Here is a 21,254-nt window from a genome sequence, read left to right as displayed (position 1 = left end):
GACTTTCCTCCTTTGCTACAACAGGTGCATCCAGTACTATGTTTTATTCTCTGTGACTATAACAATAGAAAGTGATAGCCTCTGTGGCACATTAACTTCAGATACATTGGCATGGTCCCAGAGGTCTGGGGACACGGAGGGATCAAACTAGAATTGGTAACATGGGCTTTTCTGGGGTTGACAAAGAGATATTGGATGCCTTTGCAAAACCTGCAACAGCAAAATCCAAAAACATCAGCATAGGTCTTGGTGTGTATATCTTCTCCGATCCCAGAAGGATGAGCTGGACCCAATTGCATACTATTAAAATAAGATTATGAAAACCGAATTGCATTAGCAGTGTGTTGTTGAAGGTTTTCATGGCCAGAATCACTAGGTTGCTGTGAGTTTTCCGAGCTGCATGGCCATGTTCCAGAAGCATTCTCTCCTGACGTTTCACCCACATTTATGGCAGGCATCCCCAGAGGTTGTGAATTCTGTTGGAAACTAAGCAAGTGGGGTTTATATATCTGTGGAATGTCCAGGGTGGAAGAAAGAACTCTTGCCATGTCCCAGAAGCATTCTCTCCTGATGTTTCGCCCACATTTATGGCAGGCATCCTCAGAGGTTATGGGGTCTGTTGGAAACAAGGCAAGTGGGGTTTATATACCTGTGGAATAATGTCCAAGATGGGAGAAAGAACTCTTATCTGTTTCAGGCAAATGTGAATGCAGCACTTGATTAGCATTGAATAGCCTTGCAGTTTCAAAACCTGACTGGTTGCTTCCTGGGGGAATCCTTTGTTGGGAGGAGTTAGCTGGCCCTGATTGTTTCCTGTCTGGAATTCCCCTGTTTTTTGAGTGTTGCTCTTTCTTTACTGTCCTGATTTTAGAGGTTTTTTTTTAATACTGGTAACCAGATTTAGTTCATTTTCATGGTTTCCATTGGCCCATAGCGCCCAGTTTAGGTAGTTCAGTTCACCTTGGAGGAGGTGGAGTTTGCAGATTCTTTTTGCACAGTCTTCCAGAATTGTGCTTTTTTTGTGACTTGGGTAATGGTTGGAGCTTTTACCACCTAAACTGGGCTCTCCAGGTCAATTGAGACTCCATCACAGACATTAGGAGAGCTGCAAGCCCGAGAACAAGCCATGAGAGTCAAGACAAAGATCTACCCAGAGAAAAAGTGTTCTTACCATACATTAAGGGAACTACTGACCACATAGGGAAGCTGATGAAAAACACAACCTACAAACTATCTACAGACCCACTAAGAAAATCCAACCAATGCTACGTTCAGCAAAGGACAAGAGGGATCCTCTCACCTCTTCAGGAGTCTACCGTATCCCATGCAGCTATGGACAAGTCTACATAGGGACCACCAAACGCAGCAGCATTGCCCAACACACGAATCAAGCAACATGAAAGGCACTGCAGACTACTTCAACCAGAGAAATCAGCCATAGCAGAGCACCTGATGAACCAACCTGGACACAGCATATTATTTGAGAACACAGAAATGCTGGACCACACCAACAACCACCATGTCAGACTACACAGAGAAGCCACTGAAATCCACAAGCATGTGGACAATTTCAACGGAAAGGAGGAAACAATGAAAATGAAGAAAACCAGTATTTAAAAACTCCAAAATAGGACAGTAAATAAAGAGCAACACTCAAAAAACGGGGGAATTCCAGACAAGAAACAAGCAGGACCAGCTAACACCTTCCAACAAAGGAGGTGTTATTGACAAGCTGGAATGTGTCCAGAGGAGGGCGACTAAAAAGATCAAGGGTCTGGAGAACAAGCCCTATGAGGAGCGGCTTAAGGAGCTGGGCATGTTTAGCCTGAAGAAGAGAAGGATGAGAGGAGATACGATAGCCATGTATAAATATGTGAGAGGAAGCCACAGGGAGGAGGGAGCAAGCTTGTGTTCTGCTTCCTTGGAGACTAGGACGCACTGGAACAATGGCTTCAAACTACAAGAAAGGAGATTCCATCTGAACATGAGGAAGAACTTCCTGACTGTGTGAGCCGTTCAGCAGTGGAACTCTCTGCCCCGGAGTGTGGTGGAGGCTCCTTCTTTGGAGGCTTTTAAACAGAGGCTGGATGGCCATCTGTCAGGGGTGATTTGAATGCAATATTCCTGCTTTTTGGCAGGGGTTTGGACTGGATGGTCCATGAGGTCTCTTCCAACTCTTTGATTCTATGATTCTATGACCCTCCCAGGCAGGAAGCAGAAAAGCCTTGAAGCTGCAAGGCTATTCAATGCTAATCTAAGTAATCTATTGCAGAATTCACACTTGCCTCAAGCAGGCAAGAGTTTTTTTCTCCTACCCTGGACATCATTCTACAAATATATACACTTCCCTTGCCTAGTTTCCAACAGACCTCACAACTTCTGAGGATGCCTGCCATAGATGTGGGCAAAACGTCAGGAGAGAATGCTACTGGAACATGGAACACTCACAGCAACCCGGCATTAGCAGTCTTTTAAAATCTTGTTTATCTTCTTGTTTGAAGAAATATTCCTATCTCTGATTTTTAAAAAGTCCATACTGACGGCTGCAGAAAAGCCTCTTTCTCAGGACCTTTCCATTTTCCTATGTGTCCAGCTGCACATTAGAATAATGCGTGATGTGAATCTGTTTTGTCTGCACGCAGAGGCCCTTTGTAATGTTGCCAGTACAAAAAAAAAAATTCACACACACACACAGCCTCCTCTTACATTAAAACCAAGGGAAGATCTATTTGCTGAAAGCCTCTGTTCTTGTCGGAGGAGCATAAAGGGAAACAAGGTGCCCTGGGCGGCGCAGAGCATTGCGATGTGCCCTTGGGCTCCTCTCCAGACATGGTTTCTATTTTGATGAGCTCTCGGGGGCAGTCTACACTTACTTCCCTGTCCTTGCAGGACTTTGGGTACATTGGAAATGACAGGGGAGGACGACGCGTGCGAAGGTCTTCTGGTGCCAGGAGACACACAGAATGGGAACATCGCAAAAACAAAGAAACGGGGAACTCTGGCAACACGTTTTGTATTTTGCTGTTGTCTTATCCTTTTCAAAACACCTGCCCTTTAGTTATGTTTTCCAAATTGTGAGATTTCCTTGTGTGCTGACAGCTCAAGGATGTCAGCACACAAGCGACTAAAATGATAAAAGGTCTGGAGAACAAGCCACATGAGGAGTGGCTTAAGGAGCTGGGCATGTTTAGCCTGAAGAAGAGAAGGCTGAGAGGGGATATGATAGCCATGTATAAATATGTGAGAGGAAGCCACAGGGAGGAGGGAGCAAGCTTGTTTTCTGCTTCCCTGGAGACTAGGACGCAATGAAACAATGGCTTCAAACTACAAGAGAGGAGATTCCATCTGAACATGAGGAAGAACTTCCTGACTGTGAGAGCCGTTCAGCAGTGGAACTCTCTGCCCTGGAGTGTGGTGGAGGCTCCTTCTTTGGAAGCTTTTAAACAGAGGCTGGATGGCCATCTGTCAGGGGTGATTTGAATGCAATATTCCTGCTTCTTGGCAGAATGGGGTTGGACTGGATGGCCCATGAAGTCTCTTCCAACTCTTGGATTCTATGATTCTATGATTCTATGCCAGTAAAGAATCGCTCCCCATGTCTGTCAACAATAACAAAATTTTAAAAAAATGTAGAAGATGACTTTCATAGAAACCTAGCGTTGGAAGAGACCTGGTGGGCCATCCAGTCCAACCCCATTTTGCCAAGATGAAGGAAAATCACATCCAAAGCACCCCCAACAGATGGCCATCCAGCCTCTGTTTCAAAGCCTCCAAAGAAGGAACCTCCACCACACTCCGGGTGTACCGTCGCGCCTGGGGGCTATAACTCTTAATGAGAGAGGCATGGACGTGGCATCTTTCCCCAGGGCATTGCTTCTTGCCCTCCTATACGAAACTGGAACTCCCAAAGACCAAAACACAACAGATAACTTGAAATGGTATTTATTGTTCACAATGAGTTATCTTTCTCACGCATAAGCTAGATGTTTCAACAGGGATAGAAGAAATATACTTCACAGTCTCTGAAGTCCCAGGAGTTTGTAGCTGAGAAGCCTTTCTAAGTTTCCTCTTTCCTCAATGGCTGTGAATGCCGGAGCAAACCACAACCCCAGTTCAAATGGCCTATGTTTGAAGACTCAGGATCTTCCTCTGGTGCCAAAAGAACCGGTTTGAAGGCGCTTGAGACTTCCAACGTCGGTCAGGTTGGTCTGAACATGAAGCATAAGTCTCAAGGGTAAAAATCCTCAGAACTGGTGCTGAGAAGTAATTTAAGCAAGGGCTTTTAGAGCCAAGTCTCTTACTCACGTCCATCCGATAGAAACTCTGATGGCAGAATGAAAAGGGAAGCCCTCCCCTCCTGCAGGAAGAGGTGGAGCCAAACAATACTGATTGACAGCTATAAGTAACCAATCAATCCAACTTATACATAAGCAGGGTAAAAAGGCAGGATTAAGCATGATACAACAGTTTAAATCTTGCAACTAACAGTTCTACACATAGGTGGCGCCACTCGCGCCATCACACCGGGGCAGAGAGTTCCACTGCTGAACAGTTCTCACAGTCAGGAAGTGGAATCTCCTTTCTCGTAGTTTGAAGCCATTGTTCCTTTGTGTCCTAGTCTCCAGGGCAGCAGAAAACAAGCTTGCTCCCTTCTCCCTATGACTTCCCCTCACATCTTGATCCATGGCCCTCATCATGTCTCCTCACAGCCTTCTCTTCTGCAGGCTAAACTTGCCCAGCTTTTAAAGCCGCTCCTCATAGGGCTTGTTCTCCAGACCCTTGATCCTTTGAGTTGCTGGCTGGTACCCAAACAAGGGATGAGCTGGAGATGTCTCTGCCTTGGTCCTTTCACTATTGGCTGCCACTTCCTGGCGGATGTCAGGTGGTGCAATATTGGCTAAACAGTGTAATTTCTCCAGTGGTGTAGGGCGCAGACACCCCGTGATGATGCGGCATGAGAAGGGTGGAATATAAATACTGTAAATAAATACATAATAATAAATATGACATTGTTGGCTCGTGTTTAACTTGTTGTCCACGATGACTCCAAGATCTTTTTCACACGCCCTGTTCCTGAGCCAGGCGTCGTTCCCCAGTCTGTCTCTTTGCATTTCCTTTTTTCTGCCTAAGTGGAATATCTTGCATTTGTCGCTGTTGAAATTCATTTTGTTAATTTTGGAAAATCATCTCTCTACTGAACTGAGATTGTTTTGCATTCTGCTCCTGTCTTCTGGAGTATTGGTTCTCCTTCCCAATTTGGTCCTGTCTGCAAACTTGATGATGATGCCTTCTAACTCTTCATTTAAGTCATTAATAAAGATGTTGAATGGACCGGGCCCAGGATGGAACCCTGCTGATGGCACTCCACTCATCCCTTCTTTCCAGGATGAAGAGGAAGCATCCTGGAAAGGGAGTCTTCTTCTTCTTCTTCTTCTTCTTCTTCTTCTTCTTCTTCTTCTTCTTCTTCTTAGGCGATCCCTTGTAGTCCGAGGATGATGGTCCTCCAAGTTCAGTATCCTGGGGGTGGGTTCGTAGGTGGCTGTGGAGCCCTATTCTTGACCCACATCTTCTCCCGCAGTGAGGGCATTGGTTTCCAGGTGGAAGGCGGTCTCAGTCGGGGTTGGCTTGACGCCCCTTCCTCTTGGCACATTTCTCTCTTTCACCCTCCATTCGTGCCTCTTCAAATTCTGCAGCACTGCTGGTCACAGCTGACCTCCAACTGGAGAACTCAAGGGCCAGGGCTTCCCAGTTCTCAGTGTCCATGCCAGAGTTTTTAAGGTTGGCTTTCAAAGCCAAGGTCAAAGCTCATTGGGGAGAATCACCCTCTGGGTTTGGTAACTTAACCAATTCCAGATTCACCTAACTATAGTTTTGCCTAGCCCATCTTTAAGGCTTGGTGACAACAATCACTGACTCTAGTGAAGGGTTGATGTTCCAAGTAGAGGCACCACCTTGTTTGTTTTACCCTTTTCATTGAAGCAGATGGTCCATGCATAGCCTTCTCCCGATTTATTTTTACAATACAATGCTAATTTGAGTGACTCATCCACACAAGTAGATTTGACTCAAGGACGTTCTGGATGTTCACAGTTGGAATTGATGGAATATGAAAGACGAGATGGAGAACAAGAGGTGGGTTGGGAACGGGTGCCAGGAACCCTGCTGTGACACCAACATAAACAGATTCGGGAGCAGCCTAGCCAGGGATGATGGAGGTTGAAGCTCAATATACTTCAGGGCAGCAGGTAATAATACTGGTGCTGATGGAGCGGCTAGCAAGAATGTCACAACAGCATAGTGTTTTTTAGGGTTTATTTATTTCATATTAAATCATTGCATAAATTAGTATAAAACTGATAAAAATAGAAGGAGCATAAGTAGCTAATTATCTTTTGACCCAAAACGGGAAACAGCGACTACATTGCCTGTAGCCTCCAACAATTCTTTCTCTGTACATGAGGCAGGACATTGCAGATAAGCACACAGGTGCAGAGTTGTTTGTTCTGCTCCACAGTCGCACAAGGTGGAGGATTCTTCTAGGTGGTCCTGCCATTTTGCCAGGTTGTCTTTTGATCTGCCCACTCCACTTCTGAGTCTGTTCAGGGACTTCCAAGCTGCCCATTCTTGGTTTGGGGAGGGTGGTCCACCAGTGTTCACGTTTGAATATTTGTGCCAAGTTTGGTCCAGATCCACCATTGCATGAGTCCACAGTGCTCTCTGGATATAGGTGAACTACAACTCCCAAACTCAATGTCAATACCCACCAAACCCTTCCAGTATTTTTTGTTGGTCATGGGAGTTCTGGGTGGCAAATTGGGTTCAAATCCATCGTAGTGGAGTTCAGAATGCTCTTTGATTATAGGTGAACTATAAATCCCAGCAACTACAACTCCCAAATTACAAAATCAATCTTCCCACAACCCCACTTGCATTTACATGTGCGTGCATTGGGTATTTGTGCCCAGTTTGGTCCAGTGAATGAAAATACATTCTAATTGCATATCTAATATTTACATTATGATTTATAGCAGTAGTAAAATGGGTTGTTGTAGGTTTTTCCGGGCTATATGGCCATGTTCCGGAGGCAATTTTTCTCCTGACGTTTCGCCTGCATCTATGGCAAGCATCCTCATAGGTAGTGAGGTCTCACTACCTCTGAGTATGCTTGCCATAGATGCAGGCGAAACGTCAGGAGAAAATGCCTCTAGAACATGGCCCTATAGCCCGGAAAAACCTACAACAACCCAGTGATTTTGGCCATGAAAGCCTTCGACAGTACAGTAGTAAAATGATTGTTATGAAGTAGCAACAAAAACAATGTTATGATTGGGGGTCACCACAACATGAGGGACTGTATTAAGGGGTCACAGTGTTTGCAAGGTTGAGAACCACTGATATAAACAGTGTGAAGCTCATGCCCTCTTCTATCTTCACAACTTTCTTGTGAGGGAGAAAATTTAGGATGAAGGTTGAAGATTGGCCCGAGGTTCCAAACTGGAACACTGGAAGGGTTTGGTGGTCATTGACCTTGAGTTCTGAAGTTGTAGTTCACCTACATTCAGAGAGCATTGTGGACCCAAACAATGATAGATCTGGACCAAACTTGGCACAAATATTCATTCTACCCAAATGTGAACACTGGTGGAGTTTGGGGAAAATAGACCTTGACAGTTGGGAGCTGTAGTTGCTGGGATTTATAGTTTACTTACAATCAAAGAGCATTCTGAACTCAACCAATGATGGAATTGAACCAAACTTGGCACACAGATCTCCCGTGACCAACAGAAAATCCTGGAAGGGTTTGGTGGTCATTGACCTTGAGTTTTGAAGTTGTAGTTCACCTACATTCAGAGAGCACTGTGGACCCAAACAATGATGGATCTGGACCAAACTTGGCACGAATACTCAATCTGCCCAAATGTGAACACTGGTGGAGTTTGGGGAAAATAGACCTTGACATTTGGGAGCTGTAGTTGCTGGGATTTATAGTTTACTTACAATCCAATAGCATTCTGAACTCCACTAATGATGGAATTGAACCAAACTTGGCACACAGAAGTCCCGTAACCAACAGAAAATACTGGAAGGGTTTGGTGGTCATTGACCTTGAGTTTTGAAGTTGTAGTTCACCTGCATTCAGAGAGCACTGTGGACCCAAACAATGATGGATCTGGACCAAACTTGGCACAAATACTCAATCTGCCCAAATGTGAACACTGATGGAGTTTGGGGAAAATAGACCTTGACATTTGGGAGTTGTAGTTGCTGGGATTTATAGTTTCTGTACAATCAAAGATCCCCTTGAACTCCACCAATGAAAGAATTGGGCCAAACTTCCCACACAGAACCCTCATGACCAACAGAAAATACTGTGCTTTCTGATGGTCTTTGGCGACCCCCCTGACACCCCTCGCAAGTTGAGAAAAACTGATGTAGATAGTGGCACAGTGTTTCCCTTTTAAATACTACGTCCCAACCAATATTTATTTTGGAAAGATGCAATGGAGTAATTCTTTCCCATTCTTGGGCTTCTTCCTCGAATGTGGCACCATCGTTGACAGGTACCATCCCTACCAGGGATTCCTAAATTACAACTTGTGGCAGTCGATTCATAAATGATTCCCTTTGTAAATCAGCTGCTATCAAGCAACTCTCCAAGAGTGACAACCACCCATTAATTATTCCCTTTGAAAGTTCCCCTCCCTGTCACTCATTCGCAGCTTGGCTCAGGCAGCCCCCTTCTAAGGCAGTCACCATCTGAAACGATAACAACAGACATCAGCGTAATAAGAAAATATGGGCCAACTGTGCAGCAGAATGGGGTTGAAGATGGGATGTCAAAAGGTTCTGCACGCCTGTGCTATTTTTGAGAGAGGGAGAACAATACTTGAAATATGCGTTATTTCAACAGTCGCTGGAAGCAAACAAAGCTTCTTTGTTTGGGCTCATCTGAGTTGCTAACTATGGATAAAAACAGGATGCACTTTTGCTACAATACGTGCTATTATATCGTTCGAACAACATCACCGATGACTACGTTTGACTATAAAAGATTCACGACAAACTATTGTTGCATGCCTTCAAGTTGTTTCTGACTTATTGCAACCCAAATACAGCTTTTTTGGGTCAAGATTTGTTCCGAGGGTGTTGCTCTCATCTGAGGCTGAGAGATTGTGATTCGCCCAAAACCGCCATTGTGTTTGTGTAGCTGATCGGGATTTGAACCCTGGTCTCCGGATTAGTCCAATGCACTCAAATCACCATACAACACTGGCTTTCCTGACTACAAACACACAAACATAGAATCATAGAATCTAAGAGTTGGAAGAGACCTCATGGGCCATCCAGTCCAACCCCCTGCCAAGAAGCAGGAACATCGCATTCAAATAACCCCCGACAGATGGCCATCCAGCCTCTGTTTAAAAGCTTCCAAAGAAGGAGCCTCCACCACACTCTGGGGCAGAGAGTTCCACTGCTGAACGGCTCTCACAGTCAGGAAGTTCTTCCTCATGTTCAGATGGAATCTCCTCTCTTGTAGTCTGAAGCCATTGTTCCGCGTCCTAGTCTCCAGGGAAGCATATATAAACAGAACATATATGTATCTGTTTTCTTGTGGAGCACTGCACCTTTCAAACCCTCTGGACCAGTGACTCTCAACCTGGGGGTCGCGACCCCTGGGGGGATTGTGAGGGGTTGTCACAGGGGTCACCAAAGACCATCAGAAAACATAGTATTTTCTGTTTTTCATGGGGTTCTGTGTGGGAAGTTTGGCCTAATTCTATCATTGATCTATCTTTGATTGTAGGGAAACTACAAATCCCAGCAACTACAACTCCCAAATGTCAATGTCTATTTCCCCCAAATTCCATCAGTGTTCACATCTGGGCATATTGAGAATCCGTGCCAAGTTTGGCCCACATCCATTATTGTTTGAGTCCACAGTGCTCTCTGAATGTAGGTGAACTACAACTCCAAAACTCAAGGTCAATGACCACCAAAACCCAGTATTTTTTCTTGGTCATGGGAGTTCTGTCTGCCAAGTTTGGTTCAATTCCATCGTTGGTGGAGTTCAGAATGCTCTTTGATTGTAGGTGAACTATAAATCCCAGCAACTACAACTCCCAAATGTCAATGTCTATTTCCCCCAAACTCCATCAGTGTTCACATTTGGGCATATTGAGAATCCGTGCCAAGTTTGGCCCACATCCATTATTGTTTGAGTCCACAGTGCTCTCTGAATGTAGGTGAACTACAACTCCAAAACTCAAGGTCAATGACCACCAAAACCCAGTATTTTTTCTTGGTCATGGGAGTTCTGTCTGCCAAGTTTGGTTCAATTCCATCGTTGGTGGAGTTCAGAATGCTCTTTGATTGTAGGTGAACTATAAATCCCAGCAACTACAACTCCCAAATGTCAATGTCTATTTCCCCCAAACTCCATCAGTGTTCACATTTGGGCATATTGAGAATCCGTGCCAAGTTTGGCCCACATCCATTATTGTTTGAGTCCACAGTGCTCTCTGAATGTAGGTGAACTACAACTCCAAAACTCAAGGTCAATGACCACCAAAACCCAGTATTTTTTCTTGGTCATGGGAGTTCTGTCTGCCAAGTTTGATTCAATTCCATTGGTGGTGGAGTTCAGAATGCTCTTTGATTATAGGTGAAATATAAATTCCAGCAACTACAAATATCAAATGTCAAGATCTATTTTCCCCAAACTCCACCAGTGTTCATATTTAGGCATATTGGTTTATGTGCCAAGTTTGGTCCAGATCTATCATTGTTTGAGTCCCCAGTGCTCTCTGGATGTAGGTGAACTACAACTCCAAAACTCAAGGTCAATGCCCACTAAACCCTTCCAGTATTTTTTGTTGGTCATGGGAGTTCTGTGTGCCAAGTTTGGTTCAATTCCATCATTGGTGGAGTTCAGAATGCTCTTTGATTGTAGGTGAACTATAAATCCCAGCAACTACAATTCCCAAATGTCAAGGTCTATTTCCCCAAACTCCACTAGTGTTCACTTTTAGGCGTATCGGGTATTTGTGCCAAATTTGGTCCAGTGAATGAAAATACATCCTGCATATCGGATATTTACATTACGATTCATAACAATAGCAAAATTACAGTGATGAAGTAGCAACGAAAATAATGTTATGGTTGTGGGTCACCACATCATGAGCAACTGTATTAAGGGGTTGCGGCATAAGGAAGTTTGGGCAATGGTTAGTGCATGCAGATTCCTTGGATAGGGTTACTCAAAAGCAAAGCATGGGATTGATGATGGTTTTCTTCTTCCTGCAGAAGACAGCGTGACAGATCCAGGGTTTGCTGCCAGCGATGTTGCAGTGCAGACATGCCCAAGAGTTCAGTTTTGGACCTCGGGCGCTGAAGGATGCGCTGATCTCAACCAACCCCGCGCTGCAAGAGCTGTACGCCAAGGCCTTCTCGAGTGCTGAGAAACTCTTCCTCTCCGAGGCCTACAATCCCCACCGGACACTTTTCTGCAGCTTGTTCATCAGGACGGCCTTTGACTGGCTTCTCAGCCACCCCGATGCTCCGGAGGATTTTGAAACCTTCTACTACTCGCTGTTGAGGAGAAAGCAACGATGCTACCGGAAGCACATATATTTGCAACCCATAGGTAACTGAACACTGGTATTACATAAGGTAGGGGTGGCAAGTGGGGAAACTCACAGGTGATTGGGAAGGGTTTCTGACTTCCAACTGTCTTACAAATGTATTGTCGAAGGCTTTCATGGCTGGAATCACTAGGTTCTTGTGGGTTTTTTGGGCTATAGGGCCATGTTCTAGAGGCATTTCTCCTGACGTTTCGCCTGCATCTATGGCAAGCATCCTCAGAGGTAGTGAGGTCTGTTGGAATTAGGACAATGGGTTTATATATCTGTGGAATGGCTGGGGTGGGGCAAAGAGCTCTTCTCTGCTGGAGCTAGGTGTGAATGTTTCAACTGATCACCTTCATTAGCATTTGAAGGCCTGGCTGAGCCTGGGAAAATCCCCTGTTGAGAGGTGTTGTGCCTGGCTGTTTCCTCTCTGCTGTTTTGCTGTTGCAATTTTAGAGTTTTTTAATACTGGTAGCCAGATTTTGTTCATTTTCATGGTCTCTTCCTTTCTGTTGAAATTGTCCACATGCTTGTGGATTTACAAAAGCTTATGTCTAACCTTTCCTTAAATTAATGACTGGGGGGGGGGGGGGGAATTCATAAACAGATATGTATTTTTTCCAATGTGCACACAAAGCATTTTCATTAATATACTAATGTTTCCGTAGTTTTAGCAAACTTCACAAGGATACACCATGTTTTAGCTTACTGTGTTTTCTTGCATTGTTACACTTCTGTTGTTTTCAATGGCTTTGTACCAAGACGATAAAAAAAGGCTGTTGCTGTTGCTATGAGGGAGATCCATTACAGATTTCCCCTGTGCCGTCACGCCTGGGGGCTATAACTCTTAGTGAAAGAGGCATGGACGTGGCATCTTCCCCAGGGGATTGCTTCTTGCCCTCCTAAAGGAAACTGAAACTCCCAAAGACCAAAACACAACAGATAACTCGAAATGGTATTTATTGTTCTCAATGAGTTATCTTTCTCAGGCATAAGCTTGATGTTTCAACAGGGATAAAGGAAATATACTTTACAATCTCTGAAGTCCAAGGAGTTTGCAGCTGAGAAGCTTTTCCTGTTTCCTCTTTCCTCAATGACCGTGAATATCGGAATAAACACAACCCCAGTCCAATGGCCTACGTTGAAGGGACGAGACCTTCCTCTGGTGCCAAAAGAACCGGTTTGAAGGCGCTTGGGTCTCCTCAATCAGGACGATCTGGACATAAAGCATGAGTCCCAAGGGTAAAAAAACCTTAGAATTGGTGCTGAGAGGTAATTTAAGCAGGGGCTTTTAGAGCCAAGTCTCTTACTCACATCAATCTGATAGAAACTCTGATGGCAGAATGAAAAAGGGAAGCACTCCCCTCTTCCAGGAAGAGGTGGAGCCAAACAATTGAGCTTTTTAAAAGCAATTCAATTGGTGTAAACAACACTGATTGACAGTTATAAATAACCAATCAATCCAACAGCATAAGCAGGGTAAAAAGGCAGGATTAAGCAGGGTACAACAGTTTAAATCTTGCAACTAACAGTTCTACACATAGGTGGCGCCACTCATGCCATCACATCCCCTGACCCACTTCTATTTATCACAGGATGTTGAAACTGCACATGTGTAATGATAGAAGTATCTATAGGTTTTGTGCCAATTTACAACTCAGAACTGAGAACGGTTTTGATGTTACAAGTGCTGAAGTGGAGAGAGGTTTGAGAATGTACCCAGTGGAATACAGAACAGTTCTCAAATTCCTTTACTTGAAAGGCTGCACACCAAAGGAGATATTCAATGAAATAAAAGGGGTTCATGGTGATGATTCCCCATTATACAATGGAGTCAAGAACTGGCATTGTCAATTCCAATGTGTTCGGCCTTTGGTGCAAACAGCTCCAATTCCAAGGCGACTGCACTCTGCTATTGGTGAACATGCCATCCAGCAAGTGGGGGTTACCATTTTTGAAAACCGCTGCATAACCATTCGCTACCTAGCCCAAAATTTCAAGTTTAGTGTGGGTTCTGTGGAAAAAAATCACCCAAGACTATCTTCACATACGTAAGGTATCAGCTCGCTGGGTCCCCCGGCTGCTCACACCTTTCCAGAAGCAGGAACGAGTCAAATGCTCTTAGACTCTCTTGACAATGATTTGCCATGGAAACCAGGAGGACTTCTTCAACAGACTCATCACACAAGGTGAAAGCTGGCTCCATCACTCTGATCCTGAGACTAAAGTCCAGTTGATGCAATGGAAGCATCATGACTCACCGCCTCCAAAGAAAGCACATGTCCAACTCTTGGCAGCAAGGTCATGCTCACAGTATTTTGGGACCAGCACAGAGTAGGATTGATGGATTTCCTAGCAAAGGAGACCACGATCACTGGGGCCGACTAGGCTTCACTGCTGTGGCAATCAAAACCAAGAGACGTGGCACGCTCACCAAAGGTGTCCATCTTCTGCAAGACAATGCGCCAATTCACAACTCCCCTGTTGTCCAAATGGAAGATGCATGCTCCTGTGGCTTTGAAATTCCACCTCATCTCCCCTAATCACTCGATCTTGCACCATCGGACTTCCACCTCTTTCCAACAAGGAAATTATTTTTGAAGGGCAAGCATTTTTCAGATGAGGAAACTCTGATTTCCGAAGACACAACGTGGCTTTTGGAGCAACCTGTCGAGTTCTACAAGCGAGGTGTTTGCAGTTGCTTAAAAAGATGGAAGAAGTGTGTATCATTCGGTATTTATTTATTTGTCGTGTCAGGACAACCAGTCAAATTATATTACATTTCTAACAGAACAAAGCTAACAGACAAAATACAAAATTTGTGAGTTTGGTAGTTGATTAAATGTCTTTTGACCAGTATCTGGCCATTTGGAGTGCCTCTGGTGTTGCTGAAAGAAGGTCCTCCATTGTGCATGTGGCAGGGCTCAGGTTGCATTGCAGCAGGTGGTCAGTGGTTTGCTCTTCTTCACACTCGCATGTCGTGGACTCCACTTTGTGGCCCCATTTCTGAAGGTTGGCTCTGCATCTCATGGTGCCAGAGCGCAGTCTGTTCAGCACCTTCCAAGTTGCCCAGTCTTCTGTGTGCGCAGGGGGGAGTCTCTCATTTGGTATCAGCCATTGGTTGAGGTTCTGGGTTTGAGCCTGCCACTTTTGGACTCTCGCTTGCTGAGGTGTTCCAGTGAGTGTCTCTGTAGATATTAGAAAACTATTTCTAGATTTAAGTCGTTGACGTGCTGGCTGATACCCAAACAAGGGATGAGCTGGAGGTGTTTCTGCCTTGGTCCTTTCACTATATTGGCTGCTACTTCCCAGCGGATGTCAGGTGGTGCAATACCGGCTAAGCAGTGTAATTTCTCCAGTGGTGTAGGGCGCAGGCACCCCATGATAATGCGGCATGTGTCATTCGGTGGCACCGATGGAGAGAAGGACTCAGAACTGGACCAAGTTTCAGTGCTCTTACTCCACAGGAAGTGGGTCAGGGGAAATCTTTAATGAACACCCCTTGTATATCTGTACTACTTACCTGATTCGCAAAGTGACCCCCACCTCCAGATATTGCTTTAAATGTGCACAGGTCTAGTTTTTATAAAGATAATGAAACTACAGGAGAGCTTGGGAAAGAGTACAAATCGTGGCCACAGTGGCTGGAGGAGTTCGGGAAGCATGGGCCAAAACAATACCCTTCCTGGGCTCTGAACCAACTTTTTTTTGCATTGCAGTGTGTTGTTGCCACCGTCTTTGTACCTGACCATGCAAGGACAAGTTTGCAGATGACGCCAAATTGGGAGGGATAGCCAATACTCCAGAGGACAGGAGCAGGATTCAAAACTATCTTGACAGATTAGAGAGATGGGCCAAAGCTAACAAAATGGAGTTCAACAGTGACAAATGCAAGATACTTCACTTAGGCAGGAAAAACGAAATGCAAAGATACAGAATGGGGGACGCCTGGCTTGAGAGCAGTATGTGTGAAAAAATCTTGGAGTCCTCGTGGACAACAAGTTAAACATGAGCCAACAATGTGATGTGGCGGCAAAAAAAGCCAATGGGATTTTGGCCTGCATCGATAGGAGCATAGTGTCTAGATCTAGGGAAGTAATGCTACCCCTCTATTCCGCTTTGGTTAGACCACACCTGGAATACTGTGTCCAATTCTGGGCACCACAACTCAAGACAGATATTGACAAGCTGGAATGTGTCCAGAGGAGGGCGACTAAAATGATAAAGGGTCTGGAGAACAAGCCCTATGAGGAGCGGCTTAAGGAGCTGGGCATGTTTAGCCTGAAGAAGAGAAGGCTGAGAGGGGATATGATAGCCATGTATAAATATGTGAGAGGAAGCCACAGGGAGGAGGGAGCAAGCTTGTTTTCTGCTTCCTTGGAGACTAGGACACGGAACAATGGCTTCAAACTACAAGAGAGGAGATTCCATCTGAACATGAGGAAGAACTTCCTGACTGAGAGAGCCGTTCAGCAGTGGAACTGTCTGCCCCGGAGTGTGGTGGAGGCTCCTTCTTTGGAAGCTTTTAAACAGGGGCTGGATGGCCATCTGTCAAGGGTGATTTGAGTGCAATATTCCTGCTTCTTGGCAGAATGGGGTTGGACTGGATGGCCCATGAGGTCTCTTCCAACTCTTTGATTCTATGATTCTAAGTAACTGACTTCACACTTTTTCTCTAGACCTAAGTGAAGGTCCTGTTGGGATCTCCTTGCTGGATTCCCTCCGCAGCTGTGTCGAATCGTTCTTCCTGGGCCTCCGCGTTAAGTGCCTTCCTTCTGTCCCCGTCTCCTCCATCCATTGCTGTTACCGCCACAATCAGGATTCAGACAGAGTGCAACTCCATGCTGGTAAGCTGATGGGGACAATGGTGGGGTGTGTGGCATAGCACTTTTCGCTCATCCTCACCTTCCTTCCTTCCTTTTCACTTCATTAGTCAACATTTTATCACTCTTGACCAGAGCAGGGAGGAAGGAAGTGAGGTTGGAAACACCATGTTTTCCTGCAGAATGATTGGGCAGTGGCGGTCACTGTTTCCTTTTGGGACATTGTTTCCAGATATGTTCATCCTTTGGTCATCAGAGAAAAAATTACTCATCCAGAGCTTGTTTTACACCAGAGGTTCTGAAACTTTTAGTGTTTTCCTCTTTCTCTGCTCCTGTAGATGGGATTCTGACCTTCCTGAAGAACAACAAGCCAATGGATGCCCTCTGTGTCCTGGGACTCACCCTGGCAGACCTCTACCCCTGCGAGACGTGGAGCTTCACTTTTGGGAAGTTTTTGCCAGGCCAAGGTTTGCTTTCTATCTTGTAATTTTCCATAATAATAAGACACTCTTATGGTTTTCTGTTGGTGAGCAGATGGTGGATATTGGATGGCACATGTTCTGTATCAAAAACTAGGGATGATGTGCTCTATCCAATGCAATTTTCTGAATTGCACCTCAAAGAACCAAACCGAATCTAAAGTTGACCAAAAACTGATTCGTAACCCTTTTGGTCCCTGATCAAACTGGTACCTGGTCAAAGTGGTCCCGGGTCAAGTAGTCCCTGGTCAAAGTGGTCCCTGGTCAAGTGGTCCCTGGTCAAAGTGGTCCCTGGTCAAAGTGGTCCCTGGTCAAAGTGGTTTCTGGTCAGAGTGGTCCCTGGTCAAAGTGGTCCCTGGTCAAGCAGGCCCTGGTCAAGTTGGGCCCTGGTCAAGGTGGTCCCTGGTCAAAGTGGTTTCTGGTCAAACTGGTACCTGCTCAAAGTGGTTTCTGGTCAAAGTGGTCCCTGGTCAAAGTGAGCCCTGGTGAAAGTGGTATCTGGTAAAACCAGTCCCTGGTCCAACTGGTCCCTGGTCAAACTGGTCCCTGGTCAAACTGGTCCCTGGCCAAAGTACTCCCTGGTCAAAATGGTCCCTGGTCAAAGTGGTCCCTAGTTAAAGTACTCCCTGGTCAAAGTGGTCCCTGGTCGAATGGTCCCTGTTCAAAGTGGTGCCTGGTCAAAGTGGTCCCTGGTCAAAGTGGTCCCTGGCCAAAGTGGTCCCTGGTCAAAGTGGTCCCTGGTCAAAGAGATCCCTGGCCAAAAAGATTCCTGGTCAAAGTGGTCCCTGGTCAAAGTGGTCCCTGGTCAAAGAAATCCCTGGTCAAAGTGGTCCCTGGTCAAAGTGGTTCCTGGTCAAAGAGATCCCTGGTCAAAGTGGTCCCTGGTCAAAGTGGTCCCTAGTTAAAGTACTCCCTGGTCAAAGTGGTCCCTGGTCGAATGGTCCCTGTTCAAAGTGGTGCCTGGTCAAAGTGGTCCCTGGTCAAAGTGGTCCCTGGTCAAAGTGGTCCCTGGTCAAAGTGGTCCCTGGTCAAAGAGATCCCTGGTCAAAGTGGTCCCTGGTCAAAGTGGTCCCTGGTCAAAGAGATCCCTGGTCAAAGTGGTCCCTGGTCAAAGTGGTCCCTGGCCAAAGTGGTCCCTGGTTAAAGCGGTCCCTGGTCAAGGTGGTCCCTGGTCAAGGTGGTCTCTGGTCAAGGTGGTCTCTGGTCAAAGTGGTCCCTGGTCAAAGCGGTCCCTGGTCAAGGTGGTCCCTGGTCAAGGTGGTCTCTGGTCAAAGTGGTACCTGGTCAAAGTGGTCCCTGGTCAAAGTGGGCCCTGGTCAAAGTGGGCCCTGGTCAAAGTGGGCCCTGGTCAAAGTCAGGGACAGCTAATCACTGGCCATCACACCTAGCTCCAACAGACAAGAGATCTTTCTCCAATCCTAAAGTTTCCACAGATATATAAACCACATTTTCCTAGTTTCCAACAGACCTCACAACCTTGGAGGATGCCTGCCAGAGATGCAGGTGAAACGTCAGGAGAGAATGCTTCTAGAACATGGCCATGCTGCCTGAAAATCGTACAACAACCCGAATAAGATCAATTCACAAGGTTTCCCAATAAATGTTACAGCTCCTCTCCTAAACCAGTTTCCCATATATTTTTGAATTGCTCATTTCAGAGCAAAACAACGGTAGAGACTGTAGATTGTGCATCCTGAAATCATGCCAGTTTTTCTGCTTTTTGCCGTTTTCTATCACCTGCTCTTTAAATTCCTTCAATGGCAGCTGAATGTATGATGAGGCGGAGGGTGTCAATGAGCCTTGTTGGGAAGTCGTTAACTTGATGGGTTCTCTCTCTCTCTTTTATATAAGGCAGCAATTATGTTGTTAAACTATTCAGGAGCTGGGCCACTTTGATAGATGTGTGTAGGGGAGAAGGCAAAAACAGGAGTCTAATACCCGTTAAAATTGCAATGGGTTTAACTAATGGTTTTATGTTGATGTTTTACACAGCCTAATTCTTTAATTTGGGTTATTGCAGCTTCGTTATTCCGGATTCTAAGCCTCCTAGGACTTTACTGAGGCTGAAATTCCCTTATTGAAATAGTCACACAGATAATTGCAAACTGGGGCAAGCTCCCAAAGAAATACTGCACCCGAGGGTGCCGTGTTGTGTCTGAGTTGTGAAGATTCTTGTGCCTGGATGGGGCAGGTTCAATAATAATCCTAATTTCTCCTCTGGCTCAAGTCCCTCCAGAAGGGAAACGTGAATAGGCTGAGAAAGACATCTTCTCTATATCAATAAAAATGTAATGTTCGTTTGTGGGATTAACATAACTCAAAATCCACAGGACGAATTGATACCAAATTTGGACACAAGGCACCTACTAATCCAAGGAGTGACCATCACTCAAAAAAACACGATATTGTCATTTGGAGTTGTAGTTGCTGGGATTTATAGTTCACCTACAATCAAAAAGCATTCTGAACTCCACCAACGATGGAATTGAACCAAACTTGGCACACAGGACTCCCATGCCCAGCAGAAAACACTAGAAGGGTTTAGAAGGCGTTGAGTTTTGAGTTGAGTTTTGGAGTTGTAGTTCACCTACATCCAGAGAGCACTGTGGACTCAAACAATGAAGGATCTGGACCAAACTTGACACTGATACTAAATATGTCCAAATGTGAATAGTGGTGGAGTTTAGGGAAAATAGACCTTGACATTTGAGAGTTGTAGTTGCTGGGATTGGTGGGTACTGGTCTTGAGTTTTGGAGTTGTAGTTTACCTACATCAAGAGAGCACTGTGGACTCAAACAAGGATGGATCTGGACCAAACTTGGCACGAATATTCCATATGTCCAAATATGAACACAGATGGAGTTTGGGGGGAATAGACCTTGACATTTGGGAGTTGTAATTACTGGGATGTGTAGTTCACCTACAATCAAAGAGCATTCTGAACCCCAGCAACGACAGAACTGGGGCAAACTTCCCACACAGAACCCCTATGACCAAAAGAAAATATTTAGAATCACAGAATCATAGAATCATAGAGTTGGAAGAGACCTCATGGGCCATCCGGTCCAACCCCATTCTGCCAAGAAGCAGGAATATTGCATTCAAAGCACCCCTGACAGATGGCCATCCAGTCTCTGTTTAAAAACTTCCAAAGAAGGAGACTCCACCACACTCCCGGGCAGAGAGTTCCACTGCTGAACGGCTCTCACTGTCAGGAAGTTCTTCCTAATGTTCAGATGGAATCTCCTCTCTTGTAGTTTGAAGCCATTCCTCCATTGCGTCCTAGTCTCCAGGGAAGTAGAAAACAAGCTTGCTCCCTCCTCCCTGTGACTTCGTCTCACATATTTATACATGGCTATCATATCTCCTCTCAGCCTTCTCTTCTTCAGGCTAAACATGCCCAGCTCTTTAAGCCACTCTTCATAGGGATTGTTCTCCAGACCTTTGATCATTTTAGTCGCCCTCCTCTGGACACATTCTAGCTTGTCCATATCTCTCTTCAATTGTGGTGCCCAGAATTTGACATAATATTCCAGGTGTGGTCTAACCAAAGCAGAATAGAGGGGCATCCAGTCCAACACCCTTCACCAGGGCAAGAAAACGTAACCAAAGCCCTCCTGACAAAGAGCCATCCAGCCATAGATACAGATAGATAGATAGATAGATAGATAGATAGATATGATTCACACAGAGAGAGAGATAGTATCAAAGATTTGAAAGGGACCCCTAAAGAAGGACAATTCTATGTTGCATGTTCCAGAGTAGGACAACTAGACAATCTCCACATCAACACTGACAAAGAAACTGCAAGAAATACTATTTACCCACAAGCATAAAAATATTACATATATTAGAAGCCAACACTTTCTCATTACTTTATTTCCAGATCACCAGACTGGGCCACAGCAATGTGTGGCAGGGGACAGCTATTCTATATAAATAAAAATGTAATGTTCATTTGTGGAATTAACATAACTCAAAAATCACTGGACGAATTGACACCAAATTTGGATACAACTCACCTGTCAGGCCAACGAGTGACCATCACTCATAAACACACTGAATAACACAACAGAAGGGACTTAAAAGGCCAAAAAAGCAAAAAGAAGCTACACCGCTTGAGCAAAAACAACTCCCTTGGCAAACAAAACACACAATAGCATATCCACACTCTCTTCTGGACTACAGCTCCCAGCATTCCCTAGACCAGACATTTTAGGAGAGGAGGATGCTTCAAATGCAATGCTTCCAAGATGCAAGCTTTCTTCTCCTTGGATTTCTTTGAGAGCATCCCAATCCCTGCATATTTCCAATTTCCTATTCCTGG

At 45.1% G+C, this 21,254-nt stretch overlaps 1 protein-coding gene across 1 annotated transcript in view; it reads left to right on the top strand.

Moving 5' to 3' along the window:
* Nucleotides 1-21,254, top strand: part of LOC137097859 (archaemetzincin-1-like) — a 37,341-nt gene that overhangs the window by 9,544 nt on the left and 6,543 nt on the right. The window contains exons 2-4 of the mRNA XM_067473040.1: nucleotides 11,305-11,644; nucleotides 16,304-16,471; nucleotides 16,786-16,914. Coding sequence (XP_067329141.1) covers nucleotides 11,341-11,644; nucleotides 16,304-16,471; nucleotides 16,786-16,914 — 601 coding nt within the window. The 5' untranslated portion in view covers nucleotides 11,305-11,340. The remainder of the gene's footprint in view (nucleotides 1-11,304; nucleotides 11,645-16,303; nucleotides 16,472-16,785; nucleotides 16,915-21,254) is intronic.

Source organism: Anolis sagrei, chromosome X (genome assembly GCF_037176765.1).
Source record: "Anolis sagrei isolate rAnoSag1 chromosome X, rAnoSag1.mat, whole genome shotgun sequence".
NCBI classification, from domain to species: Eukaryota; Metazoa; Chordata; class Lepidosauria; order Squamata; family Dactyloidae; genus Anolis; species Anolis sagrei.
This window is presented reverse-complemented; position numbering and strand designations above follow the sequence as displayed.